This window comes from Clupea harengus, chromosome 14 (genome assembly GCF_900700415.2).
Source record: "Clupea harengus chromosome 14, Ch_v2.0.2, whole genome shotgun sequence".
Lineage (NCBI taxonomy): Eukaryota > Metazoa > Chordata > Actinopteri > Clupeiformes > Clupeidae > Clupea > Clupea harengus.
Genome location: NC_045165.1, coordinates 11,232,743 through 11,260,242, shown reverse-complemented (window position 1 = coordinate 11,260,242; position 27,500 = coordinate 11,232,743). Strand labels below are relative to the sequence as shown.

The 27,500-nt window shown below is 46.0% G+C and overlaps 1 protein-coding gene across 9 annotated transcripts in view; it reads right to left on the bottom strand.

Moving 5' to 3' along the window:
* eml1 (EMAP like 1) overlaps nucleotides 1–27,500 on the bottom strand; it is a 67,232-nt gene that overhangs the window by 8,193 nt on the left and 31,539 nt on the right. For 4 of the 9 annotated variants that reach the window (XM_031580331.2, XM_031580324.2, XM_031580329.2 and 1 more), the window contains exons 2-13: nucleotides 22,024–22,206; nucleotides 16,467–16,599; nucleotides 13,765–13,797; nucleotides 11,401–11,538; nucleotides 10,676–10,704; nucleotides 7,923–7,949; nucleotides 4,973–5,102; nucleotides 3,023–3,172; nucleotides 1,378–1,447; nucleotides 1,019–1,129; nucleotides 691–786; nucleotides 257–391 (exon numbers count right to left, since the gene is read on the bottom strand). In XM_031580331.2, coding sequence (XP_031436191.1) covers nucleotides 257–391; nucleotides 691–786; nucleotides 1,019–1,129; nucleotides 1,378–1,447; nucleotides 3,023–3,172; nucleotides 4,973–5,102; nucleotides 7,923–7,949; nucleotides 10,676–10,704; nucleotides 11,401–11,538; nucleotides 13,765–13,797; nucleotides 16,467–16,599; nucleotides 22,024–22,206 — 1,235 coding nt within the window. The remainder of the gene's footprint in view (nucleotides 1–256; nucleotides 392–690; nucleotides 787–1,018; nucleotides 1,130–1,377; nucleotides 1,448–3,022; nucleotides 3,173–4,972; nucleotides 5,103–7,922; nucleotides 7,950–10,675; nucleotides 10,705–11,400; nucleotides 11,539–13,764; nucleotides 13,798–16,466; nucleotides 16,600–22,023; nucleotides 22,207–27,500) is intronic. The other 5 variants (XM_031580328.2, XM_031580332.2, XM_031580325.2 and 2 more) reach the window with 4 other exon arrangements.

Genomic DNA, 27,500 nt, shown 5'->3' with positions numbered 1-27,500 from the left:
CTTGGCACTCTCATCCTTACAACTGACAGTGTAAGATGGTCATGTTAGGAATTAAAAGTAGCCTACACTATAATAGTACAGTGCAGTGTATGGAGTTGTGAGAAAAAATATTTCTCTAATTTAGCTAGTGTGACAAGGAAAGGACTCTCAAGATTATAAAGTGAGAAACCCTCTCATGTCAGATATAACAAAATACGCAGTGTTATACATTTCTATCACGTGTTCCACCATTATATGTGTTCGATTTGGGCCACACCTCAAACAGGCCTTGCTTTTTGACAAGTGTCCCCCTCTCCAGTGTCCAGAAATACAGGTGGGATTTTCCACAAGTCACAATGATATTTGCGTCTGTGGGATGGAAATCTGCTGCGAACACAGACTCATTGGAGCACTGCAGGTGGGAGAACGGAGGATGAGGAAATCAAGGAAGGAGCAAGAGAAACACTTTTATTGCTGTACAATATGCTGTAGGCAACTTGTAATGATTCCATGTACCCCAGCCATAAAAAAAGACAGAAATGATATTGTAGAACCCCATTAATCTCAATAATGTAGGTGACATTCACCTGAAGGGGTATAATATTAGCATACTGGGAAATTTGAACAATACTTTAAACAGTTATATGTAATAGTGTCCAGACAATGATGAATGTATACCCAAATCTCAACAGATGACCTTTGAACTCTCACCTTGACCTCAGCCAGGCGCTCCTCTCTCTGCCAGTCCCACACAGACAGGACGTGATCATTGGAGTCGTCCACCACACATAGTGTGCTGCCTCCATTCTGCACAACGACAAGAGACTCATTACTCATCTCAAAAGATCTATTTCTCATACTGAAAATTTAGTAACATAGTAATGGCAAAGGCATTGCTGAATGTTTTATTTTTTTTACACAGGACTCAACGTGATTTACCACGCTTCAAACTTTACACGATAAAGCTCGCTGACTAAATGGACTAAACATTTTTCATGCTATCGTCAGTAATTCAATGACACACAACCATCAGGCCTACCGATTTTGAGAAGGCCAGGCAGACGAGAGCGCGGTCGAAGAATCCGGTGCCCAGCACATGAAGCGTGTTCAGACTCACAGAGTCCCACACCCGCACATGAGGAGCCAGCTGCTGCCAAAACACACAAGCCATTAGAGACGCAACAGAGTGCCATATCTCGTCTCATTAAACAGAAAACAGCACAATAAAACACAATAAAATCATATATCTAGTATAGATGTGAATAAAGATCTGAATACATATGGCAAAACAACGTTAAAATATCATGTGCTGTATTTTGGAGGAAGATGTCTTGATTTTTGTGAGAGGGTGGGACATAATCTCTTTTGTGAGTTAGAGAGAGACTACAAGACCCTTACTTTGCCATCCGAAGAGGTGCCAGCCACTTGACCTGTCGCTATGGTGATTTTATCGGGATGGACAGCCAGGCTGTTGAGAAGGACAAAATAAAAGTGAAAGGTGTCCTTTTCAATTAAATCACTTCCATTTGATACATCACTTTATGTATTTCTGACAATGTGTTTTTACATTTATCAAGAAATAATCATCCCTAACCGACATCATCACTATGGCAATAAGAGAGTGTTTATACTGTCTTCCCACTATCCAACTGTCCAACATTCCTTTGGCAAGAGTAGCACACCGCCCTTTAAGAATTACACCACTTAACACAGGTCAATACACTGTAGCCTCCAGAATAACCTCTTTCAGTGTTCAGACTTTTACACAGCCTCTCTAAAACCAGCCCCCCTCTCTTTCCCTCTCCCTCTCCCCTCCACAGCTTCCCCACCGCCACCCGCCTGCGCCGCCGACACCGAATGGAGCCTGTCCGTCTTATTAGATGGAGCGTCAACCTGATCAGGTGATGGGCAGGTGAGGAGGGCGATGATGTGACTCAGCTCCCATTATACAGAAGCTCATCACTGACTGACTGACTGACTGACTGACAGCGGGGGCACAGGCAGACGGTAGCCCTGCCTACGTGCTGGCCATTAGCACAGCACCTCATTACAACCGAGGTCGCCGTGCTGACCCGCGCATCGCCTGGAGATAATTACCTGTCTGGAGGCCGCGGGGAGGGAGAGGGAAAAACAAACGGAGACGGAGAGTGGGTTTGCGTTACTACTCTCATTAAATGAGGTTAGTTGAAGGGTTGTGTGTGAGAATACCAAACAGGGTGATGTGTGTGTGCATGTGTGACAGAGAGAGAAAGAGAGAGAAAGAGAGAGGGAGATAGAGAGAGAGAGAGACAGTGTGTGTAGGCCATGTTCAAATGATTGCAAAATATGTCGTTCAATAATAAACAACTGTGCAGTAAATTTGCAAAAATATAATTAATGAACTCTGCAGCTCTGTCCTACTGTCCTATTAAGAGTAAACATTTCAAATTGAATCTTCCACATGGGTCAGACTCATTTGAGTACCTGGTTTCACCCTGACAGCCTGAAAGATTATAATTAAAGCCAACATCTGATCTGCAGATAATTCGTACACACCATGTATTTATCTGAGTGTTCATGAATATTTAGCATTACACACGAGCCATAAGCCATGAGGAGTAGACAGTGGACTGGTGATGCTAGATCAGTAGCAGACCTGGATAGGTGCACACATGCTGAGGATACTTTCTGGAGTGGAAATACTGTCTTTAATTCAGTAAGAGGAACAATGACAGTGTGCAGGTGGTAAAGACTGAAGCTTTCGTTTCCTGTGTAAAGCATCTTGATTTGCAACAGTAATTACAACAGTAATTGAGCAAGGAGGTACGGGAGTAATCATTGTCATGGTTGATTGAGTGCAGCAAAGGTATACTACTTCAATACCTCATACTACTTATGCTATCTGATACAGTATATATATATATTAAATTGAAGTGACAAATATATATTTATTTAGTTATTTATATATAAACACTGTCACACTTATGAGATGCTTTGTGAAAAGTACAGATAGATAAAAGACCTGGACATCATGCAGTGGCTTGTATGCGTGTCTGTCTCTTACCACTTGATGTCATCCGTGTGGCCGGTGTAGTGTCTCTGCAGCTGCTCGTCCACGTTGTACAGGACCACCACGGAGGCGATGAAGTACACCGTCTCCCCCGTGGGCAGCAGGTACAGGTTAGAGCGACAGTCTCGCCCCCGGTAGCCATATCTGGGCATAAGTCAAGAGCCAAACGACCAGTACAGCAAATGACCATGACTGGACGTCTGCCCTAATGGATCCCACTGCCGGGCTTATTTCATTAGATGGCGTTATGGATGTAATTTCCTTTAGTTTGCAAATCGGCATTCTCTCCCTGACTCGCACACAAACACCCGCAAGCAAAACGGATTTCATCATGTATCTCAATTATGTCATTTCATGATGTGTTTATTACTGTTTGTCTCATTCTAATAGCATTTTCTAGTCGTAAAGTGTACAGCACTCTCAAAAAGCTCAGGAAGATGTGGGTGTTTTGTGCCTCCTCCAGGGCTCTCTAATGACCATTCCCTTTAATGTCTCGTTCATTCTCCACTCTCTCTCTCCCACCCTGAACTTTTCTCCCGTCTCGTTCTCTTCTCCCGTCTCGTTCTCTTCCCACGTTCCCTCTCCTCTGCCTTTGGTGGAGTGGAGGTCAGATGGGGTTTATTTTTCATTGCTTTTGAAGTATTCGGACTCAGTCCCGTTTCTCATTTCTGGATGCCCCAGAGATGTGCCCCCTGGCTGGACACAGAGGCCCTACTAACCAACACGTCTCTGCATCATCACCTCAGCACTATGCCAAATATTTCCCTCTATTTCTGCCGTACCACACACACGCACACACCCACACATACATCCTTACAGACAGACAGACACACACATACACATACAAACACAAGCATGTGTACAGACACATATATGTAAGGGCAAGCTTACACACACACACACACACACACACACACACACACACACACACACACACACACACACACACACACACACACACACACACACACACACACACACACACACACACACACACACACACACACACACACACACACACACACACACACACACACACACACACTTTGTATTCATTCCCCAGTATTTTATAATTCATTTTTTCGGTGGTGCTTGATGTGACTGGAGGAGGATGGAGAAAGACAGACTTTTATTACATTCTCCTCTTCCTCCTCCACAAATCCTTAGGGACTCTGGGCTATTGGCTGCCCATGTCCACCCCGATGCCCTCCCCTAACTGGATGAGCGTGTCCAGCTCACAGAGTGGAGCAGGGTGCTGTGGAATACATGCATGGAAAACAGGATTGCCAAAAGTTGCTATTCAGTCATGGTCTCTGCCTCTGCCTGTGTGGTTCAATATATTATACATCATCTGAACTGGAAGGAGAGGAGGAGGAGGAAGAGGAGGAGGAGCATAGGGAGCATAGGGAGAATCCCCTTGGGGGGGGGGGGGGGGGGGGTGCAGCTTGACCTCCAAACTGTGACGGAGAGACACACAGAATGTGTTCATGCCTCCCATGTCATGTGATGCCTCCCAACCACATCTGGCATACAAACACTATCCCACAGAGGTGGGCAGGCGGTGGAACACAGCCCACTTTTTACATGACCTCTCTACAAGGCTTATCAAAATGTATTTCCCTACATGTGTTTTATCAAAATAACAGATGTAGAAAATGGACTATATTACATTTAATGTCCATTCGATATGAGAGTGAACATCTGTATAACTGTATAACTCAGAAATAGCCAAATTGTTATCCTTTTCAACAATATACCATTTATAACCTAATACACTGTACCTTTAAAAACAAAACAAAAACCACACATTTTGGATAAAGTGGCCTTTCATGAGCTCTCATTGATCCTCATGTTCGAGTATGGCATTCAATAACTGGAACCCACTGGAATAAATCACATGAGTCACACGAGGACACAGGAAGCAGGAGGGAAAAAAAAGGATACACCCAATCCAGCTTCAGCTTCCTGGGCGGCAGCTCGGCTTTGGCCTCCAGGGAGTAGGAGTCCACCAGGTCTTTGGGCATGTACATGGTGATGGGCCGTCCCTTCAAATACATTTTGACATACCCTTCTTCTACAAAAACAGGCAACACAGAAATTCAGGCTGCAGTCTCGCTTGCTCGCGTGTGTATGTGTGGCAGGCAGTTGCGGGTGAGGCGTTATTGTTATTGATGTGAAGAATGGCGAGGGAAGAAGGGATGCATTAGAGAAAGTGAGAGAGAGAGAGAGAGAGGGAGAGAGAGAGAGGGGAAGCGTAGAGACAAACAGATGAGTGGAAGATTAAAGCAGACAGGTGATGAGAGAGGGATGAAGATAATCACTCCTTCCTCTCAGGCTCGGGGGGATTTTAAGTGCTTGGCTCACGCTTCACATGTTAAAACTAAAGCTTGTGTGTTAAAAGGAAAGGGGTAAAAAAATGAAAGCAAAGCCAAAGTAGAGCTTGTGGCCCTTTCTGAGTCAGTTTATTAGGCATTTGATGAACAATCCAGTGAACATGGAGACAGACAGACAGGAAAAAACGTAAAACAGCAAGCTTGATGTTAATTTGGCTGTAGAATGTACTGCACTGTACATACTCAATGGACTGTACATACTCAATGCACTGTACATAATCGATGCATTGGACATGACAGCATTGAAAAGAGAACGCTGTGTTATGTACAGACAGACAAAGAATGGGGTAAAATGTAGTAGACATAAACAAAACTGGGACAATCCCAACAAATGCAACAAAACATAAACCAAAAGGTCACATGCAAAGTTAATGTTTCACCCAAACACACACACACACACACAAAGACATACACAAAAAAAAACACTTATGGAGAGACAGATGTTTAAAAAAAAAGAGAGAGAAAAATGAAAAAGTCCTCCACACACTGTGAGCTATTCCTACCAACATTTAAGTGAACTACTGAAGTTTATTTTTATTTTTTTAGTAACATATCTGAAAGTACTGGCTAGGGGACTTTATGGGGCTCCTGTAACTGGGGGTGTCTAAGGGTGAGTAGGACATCTGACTGGGACACTTTCGGAGGGGCAGGCTGAACGGGGGCGCCTTCCTGCCTCCGGGCCTGGACGCCTTGTCAGACGCACTCTTGGCGCTCTCTGGTGTGGCGTAAGCGGGGCGGTTGGTGACCACGGCGGCAGCGTCTGAGGACTTGGGCGCCTCAGTGGATCCAGTCCTTTTTGACGGGTTGAGATAGATCTGCACGGTTACTAAGGTGAAGCGGTGAGGTTTGTAAAAAGGGGCCAATGAGAAGAGAGAAGAGGGGGGCCAATCAGAAGAGAGAAGAGGGGGGCCAATCAGAAGAGAGAAAAGGGGGGGCAAAAGGAGGAGCAGGGGGCATATAACGGTAGACATTGGTCAGATGTCATTTCTCTTCGAGGTATCTGTATGTGTTTTCACGCCAACCACAACGACCACAAAACACAGGACTGGCACGGGGTCGTCTACCTACTGGGGCATGACTGGTCTGTGGGAGTTCGGATGGGCAAAGGGATTCTGGGAATTTGAGTCTTTATATAGAAACACTCACTATAGCTAAGGCTGACAATGTTCTAAGTCAACACAACACAAAACCGTAGCTTCAGAGTGGTAAATGTCATATACGGGTGCACTATTTGGGTAAGGAGTAAGAGCGTTCTGTCCAGTTGGGACCAAAGATGGACCTTTAGAGCCGCTGGTCTGCTAAACCACCTCACTTACTGATACCATGACATATACACAAAAAACAGAGATTCTAGTGTTACACATAATGTAACAAACTCGAGCCATTCAACAGCCAGTCTGTAAAGAGTTTGCAGTACAGCACATGCTGAAAGGACTGGGGGGACAAGCAGGCTAACTGTACAGTTTAACAACAAAGACAAATCCCCACGAAGCTTGTGAGCATACAAGCGGTTGGCATTTGTGCCGCTCGACACTGGAAGTCAACGGCTCCCAGTTGTCTAAGGGAAAATGCCAGGACTCGGCGAGAGTTCCCATGGCGACAGAGAGAGAGAGAGAGAGAGAGAGAGAGAGAGAGAGAGAGAAAGAGACAGAGAGACAGAGAGACAGAGAGAAAGAGATAGAGGTGGCATACAGTAAGCGCCGCAGTGAGTACAAACGCTTCTCTGTGAAGGTGGCAATCACTCACACTGGTTAAAGAGCTGAGTGGGGCAATTATCATGGCAAATCACTGCAATCCAACCCAGGCTGGTGCAATAGCGCCTGGTGCGTGTACGTGGGGAGGGAGGAGTTAAAGGGAAATGTGCTCGTCAGTCCACTGCACACTGTTTGTATTTTGTGTCTGTGTTTGGAGAGGGGTAGAGAGGGTTGCTACGGCTACCACACACATCAACCAAACCCTTCCCCGTAGGCCTCCACCTCTTCCCTGAAGTGCCACTTCATCTCAGCATCGACTGCGGGACATTCTAAGGCCAAGGACACAGTGTGAGACACAGTCAGAGTCCGCGATGGACGGTATCAGTGCTGGCTGAAGCTCAGGTTTGGGGTAAACGTGTCCGTGGTGCTTTGGGTGAGTAACTTCGGTCTCGCTGACTCATGCTGGAAAGATGAGTCAGCTCAGCCAGCCCCATGAAGCCAGCACTGTAGCGTGTTTTCTTTTTTTTTATTCCGGAATTTTTTCGGGGGTTCACCCCCATGTGTTTTAGTTTAATTCAAGTTTTTATTTAAAGTACTTAAAAAAAAACACAGGACCTGAAGGTCTGTCCATGTTCTCCTGAGAGCATAACTCAACATCAGTTGCAGAGTTGTGCCGTGTAAGAGGCTTTGTTTCAATAGCAACTCGGTTGAATGCAGGAGACTGTGAGTGTGTCTCTTGGCCTTAGAGTCCCTGGATGCTGCATGGGTGAGTCAGGAGGGAGGTGGGGAGAGGGGAGCTGGGCCTACCTTTGCAGTGGGTCACGCGGCGCATCCCTTACGAGCGTACACAGAGACAGAGACAAAACCACATGAGTCCATGGGAGAGAGAGAGGGAGTGAAAGAGGGAGAGCGAGAGAGGGGGGGAGAGAACCCATCCTGCTGTTCATCATCAGGGCTCCCGCAATCAACCCCTCCCCCCCATCACAATTACTACACTACCCCTCAACCCCACCAGGAGGGGGCAGAAGTTTGAAGGGGGTAGAGGGGGGTTGTCTGTAGCCCTGAGATCTAGTCCTAATTATCAGTCCTCACCTCCGACTAATTTTGCGCTAGGCTAATTCACTTAACACAGGAAAGATGGCATCGCGTTGATCATTTAAATTAATCAGCTGCCCAGCGTGATCATTAAAACTGGGTGGAACCTGAGGGGCCGAACTCAGCTTGTCGGCTCGTGTTGCATCCCTTGGCTTGGCGAGAGGGCTGACTAACTGATGCTGCACTCCCATGCTTAGTTTGACATGCAAGCCTGGAGAAGTATACGGCACCGGGGGAAAGTCTGCTATGAGGTTTTTCTCCCTTTTCTTGGTGGTGAATTGTAGCCCCATTAGGTTGGACTATGACCACTTGGGGCATGATTATGCTGTTACAGACTCGTCAGATTGGAAACAATTATTTTAATTAGCTTATTAACCAAACATGTCAGCCTAAGATGTAGATTTACTGCACTCTGAGTAATGATGTTTTTATCAATGTTGAATGTCTTATTTATAGACATACATTTACAGCTAATGTTAATCAATCAAGGTATATTAGCAGGGTGATATAAATATAATACATGGATACAGCACACTGTAACAAATACATTTCAATCTAATCTTGTTCTTGAAATGACTTTGGAATAATACGTCAGGAAATAACAGATTCAATTAACTAAAATGCCACTTTTTTAGCATTATATTGATATTATATCATATTTGTAAGCAAATGCAGCAGTTTCCACTTATTATTCTGCAGAAGTTCTGCGCTGTCTGCAGAAGTCTTCTGGGGTGCTGAGATAGGAGCAGAGACGCTGAGAGAACATTGCCTTCGGCCAGCAAGCAAGCCCCGCTATGAGTTTACACATTTCCTGCTTTATTTCATCAGAACTCCAACACGGAGAGATCCCTGTGGTGCAGTCAAACGAGCTACAGCTCACTATGGCTTCAGGGTCAAAATTATATTAATGCGGAGTCTTGAATGTTATTGTGTTTACTTATTGTGGACTACATTTTTAAAAAAAAGTCTTATTAAAAGAAAACATATTCATTTCTTGAATACATACATATCCCATACATATCCATGCATAACCTTTTTTGGTGCTTCCCTAAAGACCATGGAAGCACCTATGAAACGTTTCTTATCACTGTCAAAATTTGGTGCTTCTTTTGATTTTGATGTACGATTCATTTAAAGGCCAGAATACAAACGGATGTTGTCATATACTGGCATTGTGTTGGGCTTAAATAATAAATTAAAAACAAACAAGATTATGAATATATGCATCCATTTATTTTATTTGATAAGGAGAATGGCTTTCGTGTGGGCAGGTCAAACACCTATTAATATGCCGAAGGTCCTGGAATGAGATGCAATATTTATGTGCATATTCCGGCTGACACAGACAAGAGTCCCTTTCTGCTGGGATTAACGGCTGCATGTTCTTGCCGTTCCTCCGTGGCATTTTAATTGCCGCTGGAGGGCAGCTGTACTGGTCGGGGCCATCTTTACCGACTCCATCACTCACGACCTGTCTACAAAAATCCCTCACATCCTTACACGGGAGACTGAGAGGCTGATTAGAACAGCCTGTGATAGTTAACTAGCCAGCAGGCGTTTCCAGTGCTAGTACACCAGCTTGCAGTGCATCAATCAATATCGCTGAGAGTTCTGATTCCTTTAAATCCTAATCAATACAATTACATGCTTCCTTCTGGGAGCGGGCCAGAGTAATTGTTAATTGGAGTGGAAAAGATGGCCAATGATAAAAGGGTTAACAGAGATGGGAAAAGAGAGCATGATGGGAAATGATGGTGGGACTGAATGAGGAAATGAGCTGAATGAAGGATTCATAGGATGTTGGGTAGTGTTGTGATATGTCATTTAAACAACTGAACTTGCTGTGGTATTATTCTAGCACAGTAAATCACAGCACATTACATGTAATAGCAGTGGTTTATCAGTCCATTACCCTCAAATGATCAAGCCCTGGGTTTGTTTCATGAAACACTCATCATTATTAAGAGGGGATGCTATGCCTCCTTATTTTATATTAATGATAAAAAAGTATGATGATAAAAATACCAAAATGCAGCAACAGATACATGTAAACACCTTAATCTAAATGGTTTTTAAATATACAGTTTGTGTGTGTGTGGGGTGTGTGTGTGTGTGTGTGTGTGTGTGTGTGTGTGTGTGTGTGTGTGTGTGTGTGTGTGTGTGTGTGTGTGTGTGTGTGAGTGCACGCTGCATTGGCTGCCCCATCTCTCTCTCTCTCTCAGTCGATTTCTAACTGTTAAATGTTAAATACAGCATGCAGTGAAGCAAAGCTAATTCTCAATAATGCATTACTTTAATGCAGCTGTAAAATCTGTCATTTTCTATTCCTTCCCTTTTCTTTTTGTTTCTCTCCCACCAAGCTTAATAGGCACTGATCATAGTGAGGCTAATATTGGGGTGAGTCTCACTGCAGTCCCACTGATAGCTATTCACATCACACTGACAGCAGGGCACCTCAATCTTACCTGCATTGAAGACCGGCTCCTTCAATTTGCTGCAGGGTGAGTGGAAAATAGGTGGTCAGAATGAGTCAGCTAAGGGGAGGTGGGTCACACATAGACACACACACACACACACACACACACACACACACACACACACACACAGACACACACACACATAGAGACACACACACACACATAGAGTCACACACACACACACATACAGACGATCCCACCGCTGAAACTAGCAGACAGAAACGTGGCAGACACACCCACATCTCATTTCACATCATTGTTTCCACACTGTGTGGTTTTCAACCCAGAAACAGGCCGTGATGCCATCGAATATGTACACACTCAAAGCATGTGAGATACAGTATGTCTGAGATACAGAGCAGATGTGTGAGATGTGTGACATTGTTTGCATCCATGTGTGTGTGTGTGTGTGTGTGTGTGTGTGTGTGTGTGTGTGTGTGTCTCAGAGATCGTGAATGTTTTTCCATGTGTGTGTGTGTGTGTTTGTGTGTGTGTCCGTACATGTGTGTGTGTGACATGTGTGACATTGTTTGCATTCATGGGTGTTTGTGTGTGTGTGTGTGTGTGTGTGTGTGTGTGTGTGTGTGTATCTCAGAGATCGTGAATGTTTTTCCATGTGTGTGTGTGTTTGTGTGTGTGTGCCCGTACATGTGTGTGTGTGTGAGATGCATAGTAAGTGTTGAGGATTTGTCACAGTTCAGCGCGCCCCTCACCTCTCACTGGCTTTCTTGCCGCTTGAGTTGCTGCCGGTGGAGCCGGCACGCGTGCGGTTGTTTCCCCGGGCGTCGCCCGAGCTCTCCTTCCGGCCCTGGGTGCCCACGTGCTCCGAGGAGCTCGTCCTCTTCACAGTGCTGGGGGAGAGAGAAAGCCAAAAACCCTTAATAAACCTGAAAGAAGGTTGATCTATTAAAGGTACTGTCTGTGATATTTGAGGTTGTTGGTATTTAAGATCAACAGCCAATCAAACTACACCCCCTTCCTACGCATGCTTCTGAAGTAACAAGCTTTGTCACTTTGTTTACCGAGCCAGGACTGTGTATGAACACCAAAGGTTTTTTTTAGGACATAAGAACTGGATTACAGACTTCTCCTTTAAATCAGCCACTTGTCTGAATGAGTTCATATGTTGTGTGAATGCGTCGTCCTCTGGACTCCAATCAAAAAATAGTAGTAGTAGCGGGCCTGGTGCCCCCAGGTTCACCTCATCTAAAAATCACTGTTTTTAAACTAAGGCCATTTAAAAATAATACTGAACCTGAAAATGTCGCCACAGGATTTAAACCACTAAAATTCTATTGATTTTTGGTTCTCAGTTTGGTGCCCTGGCCTCAGCACTCAGCATTCATTATTGGGATTCTGTTTTCAAGATCTCCCCCCCTCACCGCTTTCCGACTCAGAACTAAAGCACCGCTCCCCTAAGCATCCTCTGCTGTGACTCATTATCTGCAATTCAGTCAAGGATGCAGTGCGTACAGGCCAAGCATATTTAGTAATAAAGTCTGGGGGAATTTAGCATGCTGTTGTCATTTAATGTACATCTGCGCCTCGGAAAACACTTGACTGGGTTGTTATTGAGAATTCCATTAGCATTTAATACGGCAAATTTTACACCATTCCATTCTTTTCTTATGCGATACATATGGTGCGGTGTATCTCCAAGCAACTGTCTGTGCTGATTTCCCCGACTGAAGCTAAACCCCAGAGGCAGCAGGATGTGAGCGTGGGCATAAACATTTACACAGGAGAGGGACATAGCTCCCCACCCCCCAACCCCCCACAAAAAAAAAAAAGCAAAAAAATGGTCCCTCTCCCCCGCAATTCAGAATAAATACTGAACTTTTAAACTGTTTTTTTTAATGGTTAAATATCACAGGAAGCTGGACCATTGCTGAAAAAGCAACAACTTTATTTATTTAGATTTCTTTTTGGTCCTACAGCACATTCAAGTTCGGAGTGCTAGCAACTTTAGAGGACACAGCAACAGCATACCGACGTGTTGCCCTTTCAAATGCCTGAACAAAAGAGTGAAAAAGGCCCCATCAGCAGTCCAGTGGATGGCGGGGGCTCAGTGTTAATCCAGGCATCATGAGGGGAGCCCATTCAGCCCTGCGGCGGCTGCTGCCGGTGGCAGTGATCTTATCCCTACTGTAACGGCGTGAGGCAGCCGCAGGATGTTTATGTTATTCACAGGCACTTTGCACAGATGCTGCGCATGGCATGGCGTCAGGCGGAGGAACCAGAGGGGACTCGTGAAGTCACTTTGGAATCACCTCCATCTCTGGTCTACTTCACTTTTGAACCCAGCTAGAAATCAATATCTACCTAACCATAGTGTGACTGATACTGATGGGATGGTATTTGCTAATGCTATTGATACAAATAGGATCTATTATGTGCTGCCCGAGGTAACGATGACACATTAGAGGTATGGAGAAGGACTGTCATATGTACCAACATTACATGTGGCAAATAATAATTATGACCACTCCTGCGTAGCTTATATGGAAACAAATGGAGTCTAGTTTTAAGCTGCAGGTCACATACTGTGCGACATGACAAATGTAACATTTCATATGAATTGAGTCATGCAGACATTGGTGCTTGGTGCATTTTTCACTGTGTTCAGATACAGTTAGCTCAAGGTTTGCCTGTGTTTTCTCATGAAGGAGGAAGAGGAATCAATAATGCATTTGGACTGCAGCGAAACTGAATTTAAAAGAGAGATGGAAAGTGTCTAAGCCATTTCTCAAGCCCATGACTGTCAGTGAGAAGTGCTTTCATATCCCCCCCCCCCCCCCCCCCCTGGAGCCAGCTATGCTACAGCACCAACAGCTCTAATGGGATTGAAACAATATGACCGAACAGTAATATGATTAAATGTAAACAGATCTTGGGTCAAAAAAAATCCTTTTTCTTTCCCCCTGGTCTAAAAGGAATTGAGTTCAGGGTATAACCCTTCACCAACCTCAAGTGTCTTGCATTATTTAAAAGCTCTCGACGCGGACGGAAGCTCTCGAACACTATTGGCTATTCACTATCCTGTCAGTGTAACCGTACTGGGGTGGCCTGATTCTCACCTTTTGGGAGGCCTGTGGGTGAGGTTGGCTGAGCTGGAGAGTGTGCATGCAGGAGGGAAGTGAGAGAAGGAGGTGCAGAGTTAAAGAGAAGCCTCGAATATGGGTGTTATTAAGAACAAAAATATGGGACTTAATAAGGACGTAAATGTGTTGTGAACAAGGACAGCAATTTGGGAGTTTACATGGAGACAGAGATATGGGATTTAAACAGGACACAGACATTGGGGAATTATAATCTAGCAGAAGGGAGATTGAGTGAAAAAAAGTTGGGAAATATAAATATTATTAAATTATAATAATATTATATAATATAAATAGTAAATCATTATACAAGACAAAAAGATGAAGCAAAAGTTAAAACATATCAATGAATGGATGAGTACACAGACATGTGTGAGTGTCACAGCACTGTAAGTATTTAGATCGTCAGTGACGGATCTTGCTACATGTGCTGTGGTCTGTCATGTCAAGAATTATAGAAGAAAACCAGAATACAGACACAAATGTCCTCTGCCTGGCCTTGTCATCTGTCATCTGCATTAGTTAGAATAATATAATAATAAAATATGTCACGTAATTACTGTGTTGATATATTTGTATGTGAAAGACATAATTATTGGTTAGACAAATTGGAATAGATTGAAAAAGATTTCACATTCCCCTGTTGTCAGTTGAGTTGTCAACTGGCTGTCAACACATTTTTGAAATACAAACCAAATACAAACCAAACAGCTTTGAAGAGAATGAATCTGGGCAATAGCAAGGCGTGTTAAATGAAGAAATAATGAAGTGGGAAAATATATCATATAATATTTTGACATAAACGGTAAAATGACGCAAGCCAAATACAAATATTTCGTGTTTTTTTTTATCTGAATCTCTACTTCTTTTATTTAAGCCTGGCATTTTAAAGCTCTTGATACAAATTCAATTTGGGAAATGTTTTTATTCTCATATTTACACCACAAATAAGTCTGCCTATTTTCACTCTTTTTTCCATCGCATCTTATAGTATCCATTCCCTGTTTCCTGACATCCTTCATTCTCAGTGCATCTCACACATATGACTACGTGGGTTGGACTCAATTTTTGAACTCAAACACGTTGATCCTCTCTAGATGCACAATACCCACAGCCAAAGCACCCATCCCCCCTCCCCATCCCCAGCATCCCTCTCTGACTGAAACCCTGCAGTGTCTGGATGCTGAGCCAGCCATGCCCGCTGATGCCATGCTGGTAGTGGGGCTAACCCTTCCTCCAGCCTGCGCCCTCCTTTTCCCATTCCTCACGTTCCCACCAGCTTAGCAGCGCCATTCATCTATCTCTTTATGATTACGATCATTTAAGTGTATGCAGTGATGGAGGGTCAGGGTGTGTGTGTGTGTGTGTGTGTGTGTGTGCGGGTGTGCGTGTGCGCGTGTGCGCGTGTGCGCGTGTGCGCGGGCGCGTGGGCGCGTGGGCGTGTGTGTGTGTGTGTGTGTGTGTGTGGGGAGGGGGGGTCGTGGGGAGCAGGGCATTGTTGGCTGGCGACAGTGCAAGATTGATCACCTGCGCTTCTCTCCGTGGAGTCTCTTAATCAAGCAGCGCATCTGAATGTCACAGCCTCACGAGCCTCCATCGCCGTGATGGGAGTGTCTGCCCAGTCTATTATGCATGTAAAAGTGTCAGCCAAGCTGCACGTGAGATAAGTCCAGCAGGCTTTAGGGGGAGTAGTAAGGGCCTCTGTGTGGCCCCCTGTGTGGGCATATTTGAATGGTTAATATCATAGTAACAGAATGCAGTGGGTGATCATTCCACTAAAAGCCTGTTAACAGGCAGGACAAGCGGGGGGATCAGTGGCTCTAATGAGCGCCCGCTAGCAGAGCAGACGAGGGGAATCAGTGTAATCCAGACACGAGGGGTGGTGAACTTGCTCCACGCGCGCACATTTAAATGCAAAATAAATAAAATAATAATGATTCACCCACGATGGGCCTGCTGTGCGTGCATTTCTGCCCCAGACTGCAGTGTAATGAGCCAGCACACATGCAGCTCGGGGGATCGATAATGTGGTTGTTTGCTGTGGAGAGTAGCTTTGAGATCAAATTTGGGAGCAAATTGGATCTATTTAAAGAGACCTCTCTCGGGCTCGATAAAGAGTCAGCGCACACGCACGGAGCTAAATCTGATCCGATTGCACCGTAACCCCATTTCAGGCAGACTGGGTAGGCTCGCAGGGAAGTGTTACTTTATCGAGTCTTGTGTTTCGTTGTCAAGGAAATCAAAATAGAAAAGCCACGGTGCTGCCACTCACAATTCGGTGAGGAAAAACTCGACTGCACAGACATTTCGCTCAGAGTGATTCTCCTGTTGTGCAGAATGTGGAGCTTAAACATAGACCTGCCCCTCACATTGATGATGTATCATTTATAATCAAGCTGCGATGGTCAGCAGACCATTTTCAGTGTAATCAAAGCATGTCAGCTTCCTTTCCAGCTCAGCACACAATATCAACCATCTAACATCACACAGGGATGGACAGCAAAATAGCATTGTGGTGTACCTTCTAATACAGCTACTATTGTGATTCTTATCTACCTTTGTGTCTGTATACCTGTCTACAACTGATTTGGGGCCAATTTTGGAGGCTTTGTCCATAGCCTGCACTTAACACAAGGCTGCCTCCAAACATGATGTGATATTGCATTGGGTTGGGGTCCTACCTCTTGGTCGCTGGTGCTGGGGCATCCCTGCGGGAGCCTGAGGGGGATGGGAGGGTGCCGCTGCCTTTCTTTGGTAAGACAGTGCCGTTGTTGACCGTGGGCCGTAGGGGCAGGGCTGCCATCATTGGCCGAGCTGCAGAGGGCAAGAACACAGTGTGAGTTAGACAGTAGATTCATTTTAGAAATGAAGATGCAAAGCATGATTAGTTCATAGTTCATAGTATCAGAGTTCCAGTAAAGAGAAAAAGAAAGAGAGTGAAAGAGAAGTGAAAAAAATTATGTTTTGTGTCCTCGAAATGCTAATAAAATGCCATTTCCAATCATCATTTTCAGATAATGCAGCATAAAATCCAAAGAATCCTGTGGCATCTGGAGTGGGTCTGCTTCAAAGGAATCTGTGTGTGAGCTACTCAGAGTGTCTGTCTCTGTGTCGTCCGTCAGAGGGCACACACAGGACGGAGAGAGCAGACGGACGGGTGGGCGTCCCCTCAGTGTCTCAGTGACACACACACACACACACAGTGAGAGAGTTGAAGCAGCCTTGACGCTTTCTCTGCAAGGTCGCCGAAGCAAATCTCCAAGATGTTACACACACACAGGAAAAACAAGGAAGACACGGTGCTCTGAGGACTAGGAGGATAAAGGCCTTTCAAGAACAGCGGAGTGGTTTTTCCATCATCAAACACAAGGCAGTGCTCAAAACTAGTCTCAAAGTGCACTTTCCTTAGCAACAGATGTGATGGAGCGAATTCAGGCACTTGAGGAGGAGTGGGAGTCGAGACACAGAAGCATCAAGGTCATTATTTTTCCTCCTCCTCTGCCGTCTCAACACAACAAAACCCTTTTCTCATCTTTGGCTTAAGCGATTTACTGTTGTTTACTTCAAAACACCACCCTCTGAAGGAAAGCAGCGATAAGCCAACACCTCTCTTCTCCTGAGAGAGATTAAACTGTCTATGCTTTTTGGCAAGGTCAGGTTCTGAATCACTATCAAAGGATATATATTATGTCTATAACAGATCCCTTTAAACTGTAATCTCACCAGCACTCACAGGCTACGAGAGGTGATGCATTTCCCTTCCCTACAGATAAACAGTGACGTATCTATAGACCACTGAACAAATTGAAGGTTTACTGTAACAGAGAAGGAGAGACAAAGATAGATAAAGAGGTAGACAGGTAGACAGAGAGAGAGAGATGGGAAAAAAAAGAGAGAGAGGAAGAGAGAAAGAGGTTTAGAGGCCAAGAAATAAGTTCTCCATTAGCTATCACACACCCATCAGCTCTGAGAGCTCTCTCTCTCTCTCTATCTCTGTCTCTCTGTCCCTCTCTCTCTCTCTCTCTGTGTGTCTCTCTCTCTCCCTTCTGCAGCATTAGAGAGTCATTATGGTGCACTCTCAACCCCGCCAGCCTCTCTCTCTATCTCTCTATCTCTCTCTCTCTCTCTCTCTCTCTCTGTTTCTCTCTCTCCCTTCTGCAGCATTAGAGTCATTATGGTGCACTCTCACCCCTGCCAGCCGTATAATTGCTGACAGCACAGATAGCGGAGGCTGCTTTTGTTTGCATTGCCCTCTGCGCTTGGCCCATTAAATATTTATTACTGCAGAGTCGTCGGGGTGCTTTCATGTTTCTCTCCCCTCTTTGAGCGCACTGATGCTGCTGTGCCCTGTGTTCAGTGCATTTTGGCACGCTGGGCAGAGCTGGCAGAGCAGACTGGAGATATACCGTGACGAGAGATGAAAAGGCACGGGAGGCGAGGAGCGAGAGAGACAGAGGAAGAGAGAGAGAGAGGAAGGCTTGGAGGGGGGAGATGAGAGAGAAACAGAGAGAGAGAGAGAGAGAGAGAGAGAGATGTGGAGAGATGGAAGAGAAAGTTTTTGCATGAATCTGCATGGAGTGTCAAGGATTATGAGGTGCGAGCGCAGACATGAGTCACCCTCTTTGCTTCTCGTCTCTTCTCTTCTCTGTGGGCGGCTGCGGCAGAGCCAGAGAGAGAGAGATGAATGCTGTCTCTTTCTTTGGGGCCGGGCAAAGTTAACTAGTGCTGGAATCGACTTCAGCGAGCTACTTCACCAAGTCAGCCAACTGATCAGTGGGAGTCAAAGTGATCAAGAACCATTTCATCATCATCATGAATGAGGGGAATCAAACACCACCAAAGGTTTTGATTTTCAGCACCTCGTAAAATACAAAAAAATATTCCAAAAAAACGTCCCTTATCTGTATTACTCTTTGCTGGTAAATGACAGGGACAGGATAACTTCTTTTGTGAGAGAGGGGCACTTGCACAGCACTGGCAAATGGGGAAAAGTAATAATAAAAATAATAATTAATTTAATTTATAGCGCACTCTACATTCAGCTGAATCGCAGAGTGCCACAGTACATAGTACAAACATAGTTAAAACAAACTATAATAAAATACGTAAATTTAAAAAGTAAGAGACGCCTTTCTAAATAGAAAGGTTTTTAGGCCGGTCTTAAAAGAGTCCAGTGTCTGGATTCCAAGAAGGGGATTGGAGATTGCTGGCTGATGTCGGAAGGTAACTTTAAGTACCACAGTGTATTGATGTTACTGACATGGTCAGACCAGACATGGTGTTGTATTCTGAGTACAAGTGCATTTGTTTACTTTATTGAGTTAACCATTCCCTTTGAAGATGCGATTGAGGAAGCCTCTGAAAGGAAGAAGCAAAGGTATGCTGGTAGCAGAGCAGAGGGAACGAGGTTGGCAAGCACACACAAGACCAGTGGAGATAGGTGTTAGATGCTTCTGTTGGATTTTGGTTTTCAAGGATGGTCACTCAAAGGAGTCCCAAAGGAGTGGTCTGAGTCCCCGTGCACACGGAGTCTAGGTTGCCTGAACCCGGATTCATTTTTCACACGGATCCACGCGGATACAGTGGGTTCGTGTGCACGATAGGGTGACCCAGACACATTTCTCTCCGAGTTCGGGCAAACTAGACTCCGTGTGCACGGGGCCTGAGACTGCTGAAAAAGGGAGCCACTGGTGATGGCTGAGGCACTCACAGACTACTTGGGGACAAGTGAAGAAGCCTGTTTTCACAAGATGTTTGGGTGCCTAAAGTGACCAGGGTTCGTATCCCATTTTATTCCTTTACCCTAATCTGGGTTTCTAACCCCGGGAGGGGGCTCTTCCAACCCAACCCTCCCGCCCCTTACCCTGGATAGCCTGTGGCATGCTAAAGTTTAATGAGATTGAAGTTTAGATAATTAGGCAGTCCAATCGACACTGAGATATGCATGTGAAATCTTTTCGAGGTGTGTTTGTCATTGGCCCAGGTACTAACTTGTCCCAACCCATCGTCAGTATGGAGGAGGGGGGGGGGGTCTGGGATGCCAGTCACCAATGTTGAGCCACCTGGGGGCGTCATGAGCCTAATTCAACGAAACACTGACGAAGGAAAGTGCCCACTTGACAACCACAGTGAAATGCTCACGAATGCATCTTTGTTGTTAAGTATCGGTATGATGGTTGTAGTGCACCATTGTTATAATACTTAGGATAGGCGTAAGTGTCGTGTGTCCTCGGTCAACACACAGTGACTCAGCAGGGCTTACCCGCGGGTGCTATATTTACATGTGATTATGTGTCACACCTCAGGTGAGTGTAGTTTAGCAGCGTACAGTAATCTACAGGTGAGGCCCAAAACATTAGCTAACTAGCTTAGCTACTGCATGTTTTGCAACCTCATGCTAGCATCTCAGGCACAAAGCAGAAAGAAAGCCATTTAAAAAAAGGCACTTGGTAAGAACCAAATTCAGGTCAGAATTAACACAAAATGAGGCGTTAGAGTAAAGTCTGGCTGATCTGTGAGCAAAGCCAAAGCCAAAGCCAAAGCTCTCCAAACCTTCGGTGGACATGCACTGTGAGTGAGGGTAGTGAGGTCAGTGTGGCCTCTTTAAGGGTGATTAAAACATGCTATCTGTCTCTGTGTGTGTGTGTGTGTGTGTGTGTGTGTAAGTGTGCGTATTTGCGTGCGTTTGTGTGTGTGTGTGTGCGTGCGTGGGTGCGTGCGTGTGTGTGCGTGGGTGCGTGCGTGTGTGTGTATGTGTGTGCGTGTGTGTGTGTGCGTGCGTGTGTGTGCGTGGGTGCGTGCGTGTGTGGGTGCGTGCGTGTGTGTGTGTGCGTGGGTGCGTGGGTGGTCGTGCGTGTGTGCAGAACAGCGGGACACCACTAGAAACCTGGGGCCTACCTGGTTTCCCTGTAAAGCTGTCTGCTGAAGGAGACTTTCTCAAGCCTATGGGGTTTATGTACCAACCCCACATGAGACAGAAAGGCAGAGAGGAGGAGACAGGAGAAGATTGTTGGATAGAAAGCGAGAGAAAGGGGGGTCAAGCGTGTGAGAGAGAGAGAGAGAGAGAGAGAGTACAAGAGAAGACTATATAGAGATTGACAGACAAAACATTACGATGTAAAAAGGTACAGTATTAAAGATAAGAAGTGGAAGAGACAGGAAATTGAGTTGAATGTAATCCAACATCACGGTGGACTCACGAGATGTTCCATGTACCTCTAAATCAATGTCGGATTGAAGTCTTGTTGGCTGTTTAAGTAGATTCATGAAAAAAAATCAATAAATGTAATCCATAAATTAAGTATCTCCGTTCAGCGAGGACGCCTGCACACAGACAATCCAATTTAAAACTACATGGCAGTTTGTGTGAGTGAGTGTCTCTCTGTGTGTGTGTGTTTGTACGTGTGTGTTTGTGTTTGTATGTGTGTGTGCGTGTGTGTCGGTTTGTGTGTTTGTGTGTATGTGTGTGAAATTAAGGCAAATTCAGAAATGGAGGCACTGAGGCATAGCAAGAGAAGGCCAGAGAGGAAGAGAGGAGAAAAGGAAGCAAGACATATACACAGCAGATCATCACAATCCCACATACTTTGCCACACAAGACAGGTAGTTTAAAAAGAGCAGAAATGATAAGCCTCCCTCAGGAGTATGGCCTTTCCCATGAGGGTATCTGGGAAAGTTGAAGTGTGTGTAAATTATGGTGATTGTAAGTATAAGCATTTGCATTTAAGTACAGTGACTGAGTGTGAGTGAATGGAACGCGTGGTGATTGTCAGTGTGAGCGTATGGATGATGTGGTGATTGTAAGTGTGAGTGAATGGATGATGTGGGGATTGTAAGTGTGAGCGTATGGATGATGTGGTGATTGTAAGTGTGAGTGAATGGAACGCGTGGTGATTGTAAGTGTGAGCGTATGGAATGCGCTGTGATTGGAAGTGTGAGTGTATGGATGATGTGGTGATTCAGAGCAGAGGCATGTGCTCTGGATGGGAGAAGCATGATTGGTGTATGCGTGAGGGATGTCTGTGTACGTGAAGCGCATGGGTGCGCTTCCCGAAGGTGAGGGCGGTGTGACGATGTGATGCCATGCCATTGAGACGGGCTCTTTGGTGTGGCGGTCAGAGCGCATGTTTGGCACCCTGTAGACCCGGGTTCGAGTCCGGGTGGGGTGACCACGCTCTCCCTTCGCTACAGGATGATGTGGTGATTGAGAGCAGAGGCATGTGGGGTACACAGTCTTACCTTTGGTGGGTCCCTTCCTGGTGTGCATGGCCTGCTGTTCCTCAGAGGCGTTGAGCCTCCTCACCACGTCGGCCAGCGCCGACTTGAGCAGCTGGATCTCGTCCTCCTGCATCTGGACGCGCTGCTCCAGGGAGGCCAGCCGGTCCGTCACCTCCATGCTGCTCGCCGCCGACGCGCTGTCATCTGAAGAAATACCAACGCAGATACTCAATATACAGGCCTACTGAACAACACTGTCATCTCCTGAAATACACACACAAACACACTGATCATCCAGGCTTCATGTACAGCACTGTCATGTATAGAAACACACACACACACACACACACACACACAGACACTTAACATACAGGGATACTGCACTCATTTTCTTAGTGAGACAAGGGACACCGAAAATATCCAATACTGTCCTGTCATGTACATGTCCACACAAGACAAGTGGACAGACTTCGATAACGCAGTGAATCTGGATCACATACAGGAACACGCCACGCTCCGTCAAGACATGTCAAGTGCAGTTTAACTGCTGTTAAACTTCATTCCTTCATGAAGTGATTAATAATCGCCCCTGTCACTTCCAATCAAAGTGCACAGGGTAGTCTGACCAAGAGAGAGGATGAGTAACGGGAACCCTCTGCTTCAAGCACCCCCCTCTGCACTGTGAGCACAGTCAGCACAAGACACATGAAGAATCACTACAGGGGGCTCTCTTCCCAGCACGAAGCAATACATCACCACATACATGTCAAGCCCAATATCTGAAACCACAGAGATCTCAGAGATGACCCCTTGTCTAAGACAAGACCCTGAAAGACCCCCCCCCCCCTCCCTCGCCTCCTGTTAGACCTGAGCTGGCAGCTATTGAGAGAGAGGGCGAGAGGGAGGGAGAGAGAGAGAGAGTAAACCAGCCAGGCCCTGAGATCAATGGCATTAAATATTAAAGAAAAATCGGTGTTCCACCCTCCCCTGGAGATTGACAATAACACTAATGTTAATTATGCATGAAGAGGAAGCAGCTGGTAATTAAGGCAATAAAAATAATGGTTTTTACCAAAGATCGGGTTTATGTTGACTTAGGAGGTGGGTGGAAAGGGGAGCAGGAAGAGCCATTCATCTTTGTTACCCAAAATACAAATGGGAAAGAAATGTTTTTTACTGAGCTAAAAAGTTAGCTTTTCTCTCCACTGTACTGTTTAGCGATAGGACCTGACTGTGCAGGCCGCTCCAGCCGATGAAATACATGAAGGCAAATGCAGGATGGTTGTCAAATGTTCTCTACCCATATGCAGTTTAAAGCCATGAGTCGTTTCATGTGGTCTGTTTTGCGACATACTGACACACACGCTCAGAGACAAAAACAGCCCTTTAAAGATCCATAGAAAGACATGGAGGAACCACGGAGATTTACATTTAATCCAAAGAGATTCGCGAATACAGCGAATGGAAACGCAGGGTGTTTGGTTGTTTGAAAGGCTTCAAGGAAAGCAATTAACTGAGCCCAGTTAACTTGTAGTCTGAATAAAGAAATTGCCAGCTTGAATCACGAGGCTCATTTTAGCATCATAATACGCCGTTTCCGAGCCGCAGTAGACGACTAAGGAGAAAATGGAAAATTGGTGCAGTAGAAATCAAAGTGAAAAGCTTCGAATGAAAATGTTTATCGCCTGGCAGCCCAGACCATGACCCCGCATAATTATAATCACACGCACACACACACACACTTTTCCTCACATACCACCCCCCCCACACACACACACACCACACACATAGAAAAAAACAACACAGAAAAGTGCACACATACACACACACCCGTGCACTCACACACACACACACACACACACACACACGCACACACACACAAACCCACTAAAGCTCTCTGGATGGCCTGCAGCCATTCTGCTTGATATGCAGCCTCCCCTCCATTCAATAATGATCACAGCCATTACTGCAGCACTGTGATTAATGCTCAACTGCAGATAAGTCTCTTAATGCAACAATATTTCACAGAGGGGGCCATAGCCGTTAGACACACCTGGAGAAACGAAACCCCCTGGGTGACCGCGATGGGGCCAAAGGGATCTCGAGAGAGAGAGAAAGGGAATCCTCCTTTAAGGAATGCATAGCCGTAGTTTCAGTCGCTCAGGCTTTGAGTTGTGTCGCTGCGCAGTGATAAATTGGGTCATAATGCCTGCGCTAGCAGACAGGGGCTTCGTGGCACAAAAGAACCCGTGCAAATTGCTCCATTTCTTGAGACTTATTTGGGCTCGTTGAGAAGCCACATTTCGGGATGGGAACGGAAGAATAACAAGAAGAAACCAAAATTTCACACAGTTGTAATGAGAATTTGCGACCCCTTTATCAACCTCACACTCATCTTATTGGCGTCAATGCCTGCTACCAGGGGAGGGGAAATTCCGTTTTTCGATTGAACCCTGTCCCATGGCCTGCCTGGATCTATCAGCTCTCTTTCAAAGCCACATCGCTGGCCGTGACTGTCCCACCCCCATCACCCCCTGTCCCTCTTTGGAGTACAAAGCCGGGGGCCTGTGTTCATCTGAAGCCACTGGAGACGAGGCGTTAATGCTGATACAAAGGCCGGCTGTCACAGCCCAGATACCACTCAAATTGGCTGCCCCTGCTGCTGGTGTTATCGCAGACATCGCTTCAGCTGGGGCCATCGCAATTATACAAAAGCGTATTCACTTCATTAGAGACAGCACCTCAGAGAGGAGTGTGTGTGTGTGTGTGTGTGTGTGTGTGTGTGTGTGTGTGTGTGTGTGTGTGTGTGTGTGTGTGTGTGTGTGTGTGTGTGTGTGTGTGTATTTGCATGTGTGTGAAGCGGGAGGATGCTGATATCTGGGTCCAACATCAAAGACAGCACCTCATTAAACGTGGCCTGCTTCATATCTCCCTCAAAGCATGGCTGCCCCTCTTTTATAAATCAGACATCCACAAAAGCCCCATCCACCACTGAGCCAGACACCAAACGCACTGAAACGCCTGACACCGGGATCTGAGGTTTTCACCGGTGAAGTCTCACACAAGTTACTTTTATCACTGGTAGCGGAGGCTTTCGTTTTGCATTACATGGCGCGTCGGCCAAATCACGAGAAACATTCGCTGATCTCACCCGACTTGAGAATTAACTTGTATGTGTGGAAATGGCTCTTGTTTTGCCATGCACCTAACCTGTCACCTCCCTTAAATGAAATCAAAGCTCGGCCTGTTCCACCCTGGGTAAGACCTCCCCCCTATTTCAGAGCTGTCGAGAGCATGTCTCAGCGCATTAGATTACCCTTCCGGTCTCTCCACCTGCAATCTCCCCTCTACATCTGTTTTCTGTTCTTTAATCCATCATGAGAGATTGAGGGGAAGAAAAGTGACAGAGAGAGAGAGAGCAAGAGAGAGAGAGAGCAAGAGAGAGAGAGCAAGAGAGCAAGAGAGAGAGAGAGAGCGAGCAAGTGAACACCAAACACAGATTCTCTGCACATCTCCCAGTGCTGATTGAAACAGCAAGTGTCCAGCTTTGCGTTTCATCTCAGCCCTGTGGTGCAGGGAGAAGCCCAATCCCCAAACCCTCTTCCCTCCTCTCTAGAAGCCCAATCCCCAAACCCTCTTCCCTCCTCTCTGGAGAAGCCCAATCCCCAAACCCTCGTCCCTCCTCTATCTAGAAGCCCAATCTACAAACCCTCCTCCCTCCTCACTCTGCAGCCTCCTCTTCTCCAAGTAGCACCCTTCCTGAGTGATAAGGCACTCTTCCGCACGCTTCCATCACGGTTTCCCATTTCATTTTCATCACAACCACCAAGTCCTCCTTCACCTCTTCCAATCCACCAAGTCCTCCTCCTTCACCTCCTCCAATCCACCAAGTCCTCCTCCTTCACCTCCTCCAATCCACCAAGTCCCCCTCCTCCACCTCCTCCAATCCACCAAGTCCTCCTCCTTCTGCATCCCTAACACATTCCATTCACATTGACCACCCACTTCTCCAACTGCTACTCTCTTCCCTGCCTTGGCTACCGTCCACCACCCAATACAGTTCTACTCATGACCCCCCCCCCTCTAACCCAATACAGCACTACTCATGACACCCCCCCTCTCTCTAACCTCTAGCCATGTGAGAAGGTCTTGAGGTGCTTTTATGAGGACATGTTTACTGGGGGTTGGGGGGGGGGGCAGGTGGATAGATGTGTGTGTGGGGGAGGGGAAAGTGGATGTCTGTGGTAGCATCAGAGATACACAGGCTAAGTATGGAGGCTTCATTAATAATGAATGTAAGAGCACCGGGGCTAAAAGAGTGCTCTCCACGCTGACTCACTCTGCCATCACCGCTCCGCCTGATGACTGAGGTGAGACAAGGAGCGAGGGAGAGAGGCGGGAGGGGAGAAGAGGACAAGAGGAGAGGAGGGGAGAGAGAGGAAGAGAGAGAGACAGAGAAGGAGAGAAGAGGGAGGGAGAGAGAGAGAGGGGGAGGAGGAGGGACAGGGGAGAAATTGAGAGACAGAGAAGAAGGGATAGGTGAGAAAGGGAGAGAGAGGGAGACTGGTGATAGAACTGAAAATATTGCTATTCTAACGTTGTAAGAGACATGAACAAAGTGTAGCATTATTTTGTATCTATAACTCATACCATTGGATGTGTACTCTGTCTGTCTCACTGAGACCTGAACAATTAGCATTCTGAATCCCTCCCCCGCACCAGATAGCCTCTTTCCTGCCATCACCCTTTGTCCTCTGGTATCAACCCCCCTCCCCCCACAGGTGAATCCCCTCTACCCCACTGTCTCCCCTTCCTGCCATCACCTGTAGGGTGTGGTCTCCCCTCCCCGCCTGTATTCTACCTGACTGAATGGTATAAATGCCAACATAGTCTACAATCAGGTAGGCCATTCTCTGAGCACCAGCTGAGGGGGGGGGTCTCCACGCTGAAATAAACTCCAGAAATCCAGACTGCGTCCTCCGGTCCGTTCTTCAACTTTAGCGTGCTCGTTTAGATTCAAACACGGGGAGATGAAAGAGAAAATATTGACTGAAAAAAGAAACCCCCTGATAAGAGCTTTGGAGAGAATTATTCCAAAGCTGACATGAAATGTCTTCATATTTCGAGGCTTTTTAGCACTGCCTTTTTCTGCAGAGAGCTGCCCTTTTGTGTTGCTCAGGAGAGGAGAGGAGCCTTTCTGCTGCGATTAACACTAAAGTGTAGGGGGCAGACTGGAATCCAAACAATTAAGTACAAGGATACAGAAATATGACTAAAGGGAGTGAGAGAGAACGAGTGTGTGTGTGTGTGTGTGTGTGTGTGTGTGTGTGTGAGAGAGAGAGAGAGATGAGATGAGCTGCGCATTAGGCAAAGTATGTGTATGTGTGTCTGTGTCAGAAATAGAGATGATAGTGTGTTTATATGTTTATAAGCGTATATAAATGGTGTGTATAAGAGTATGTACGTATTTGTGACTATGACTGTGTGTGTGTGTGTGT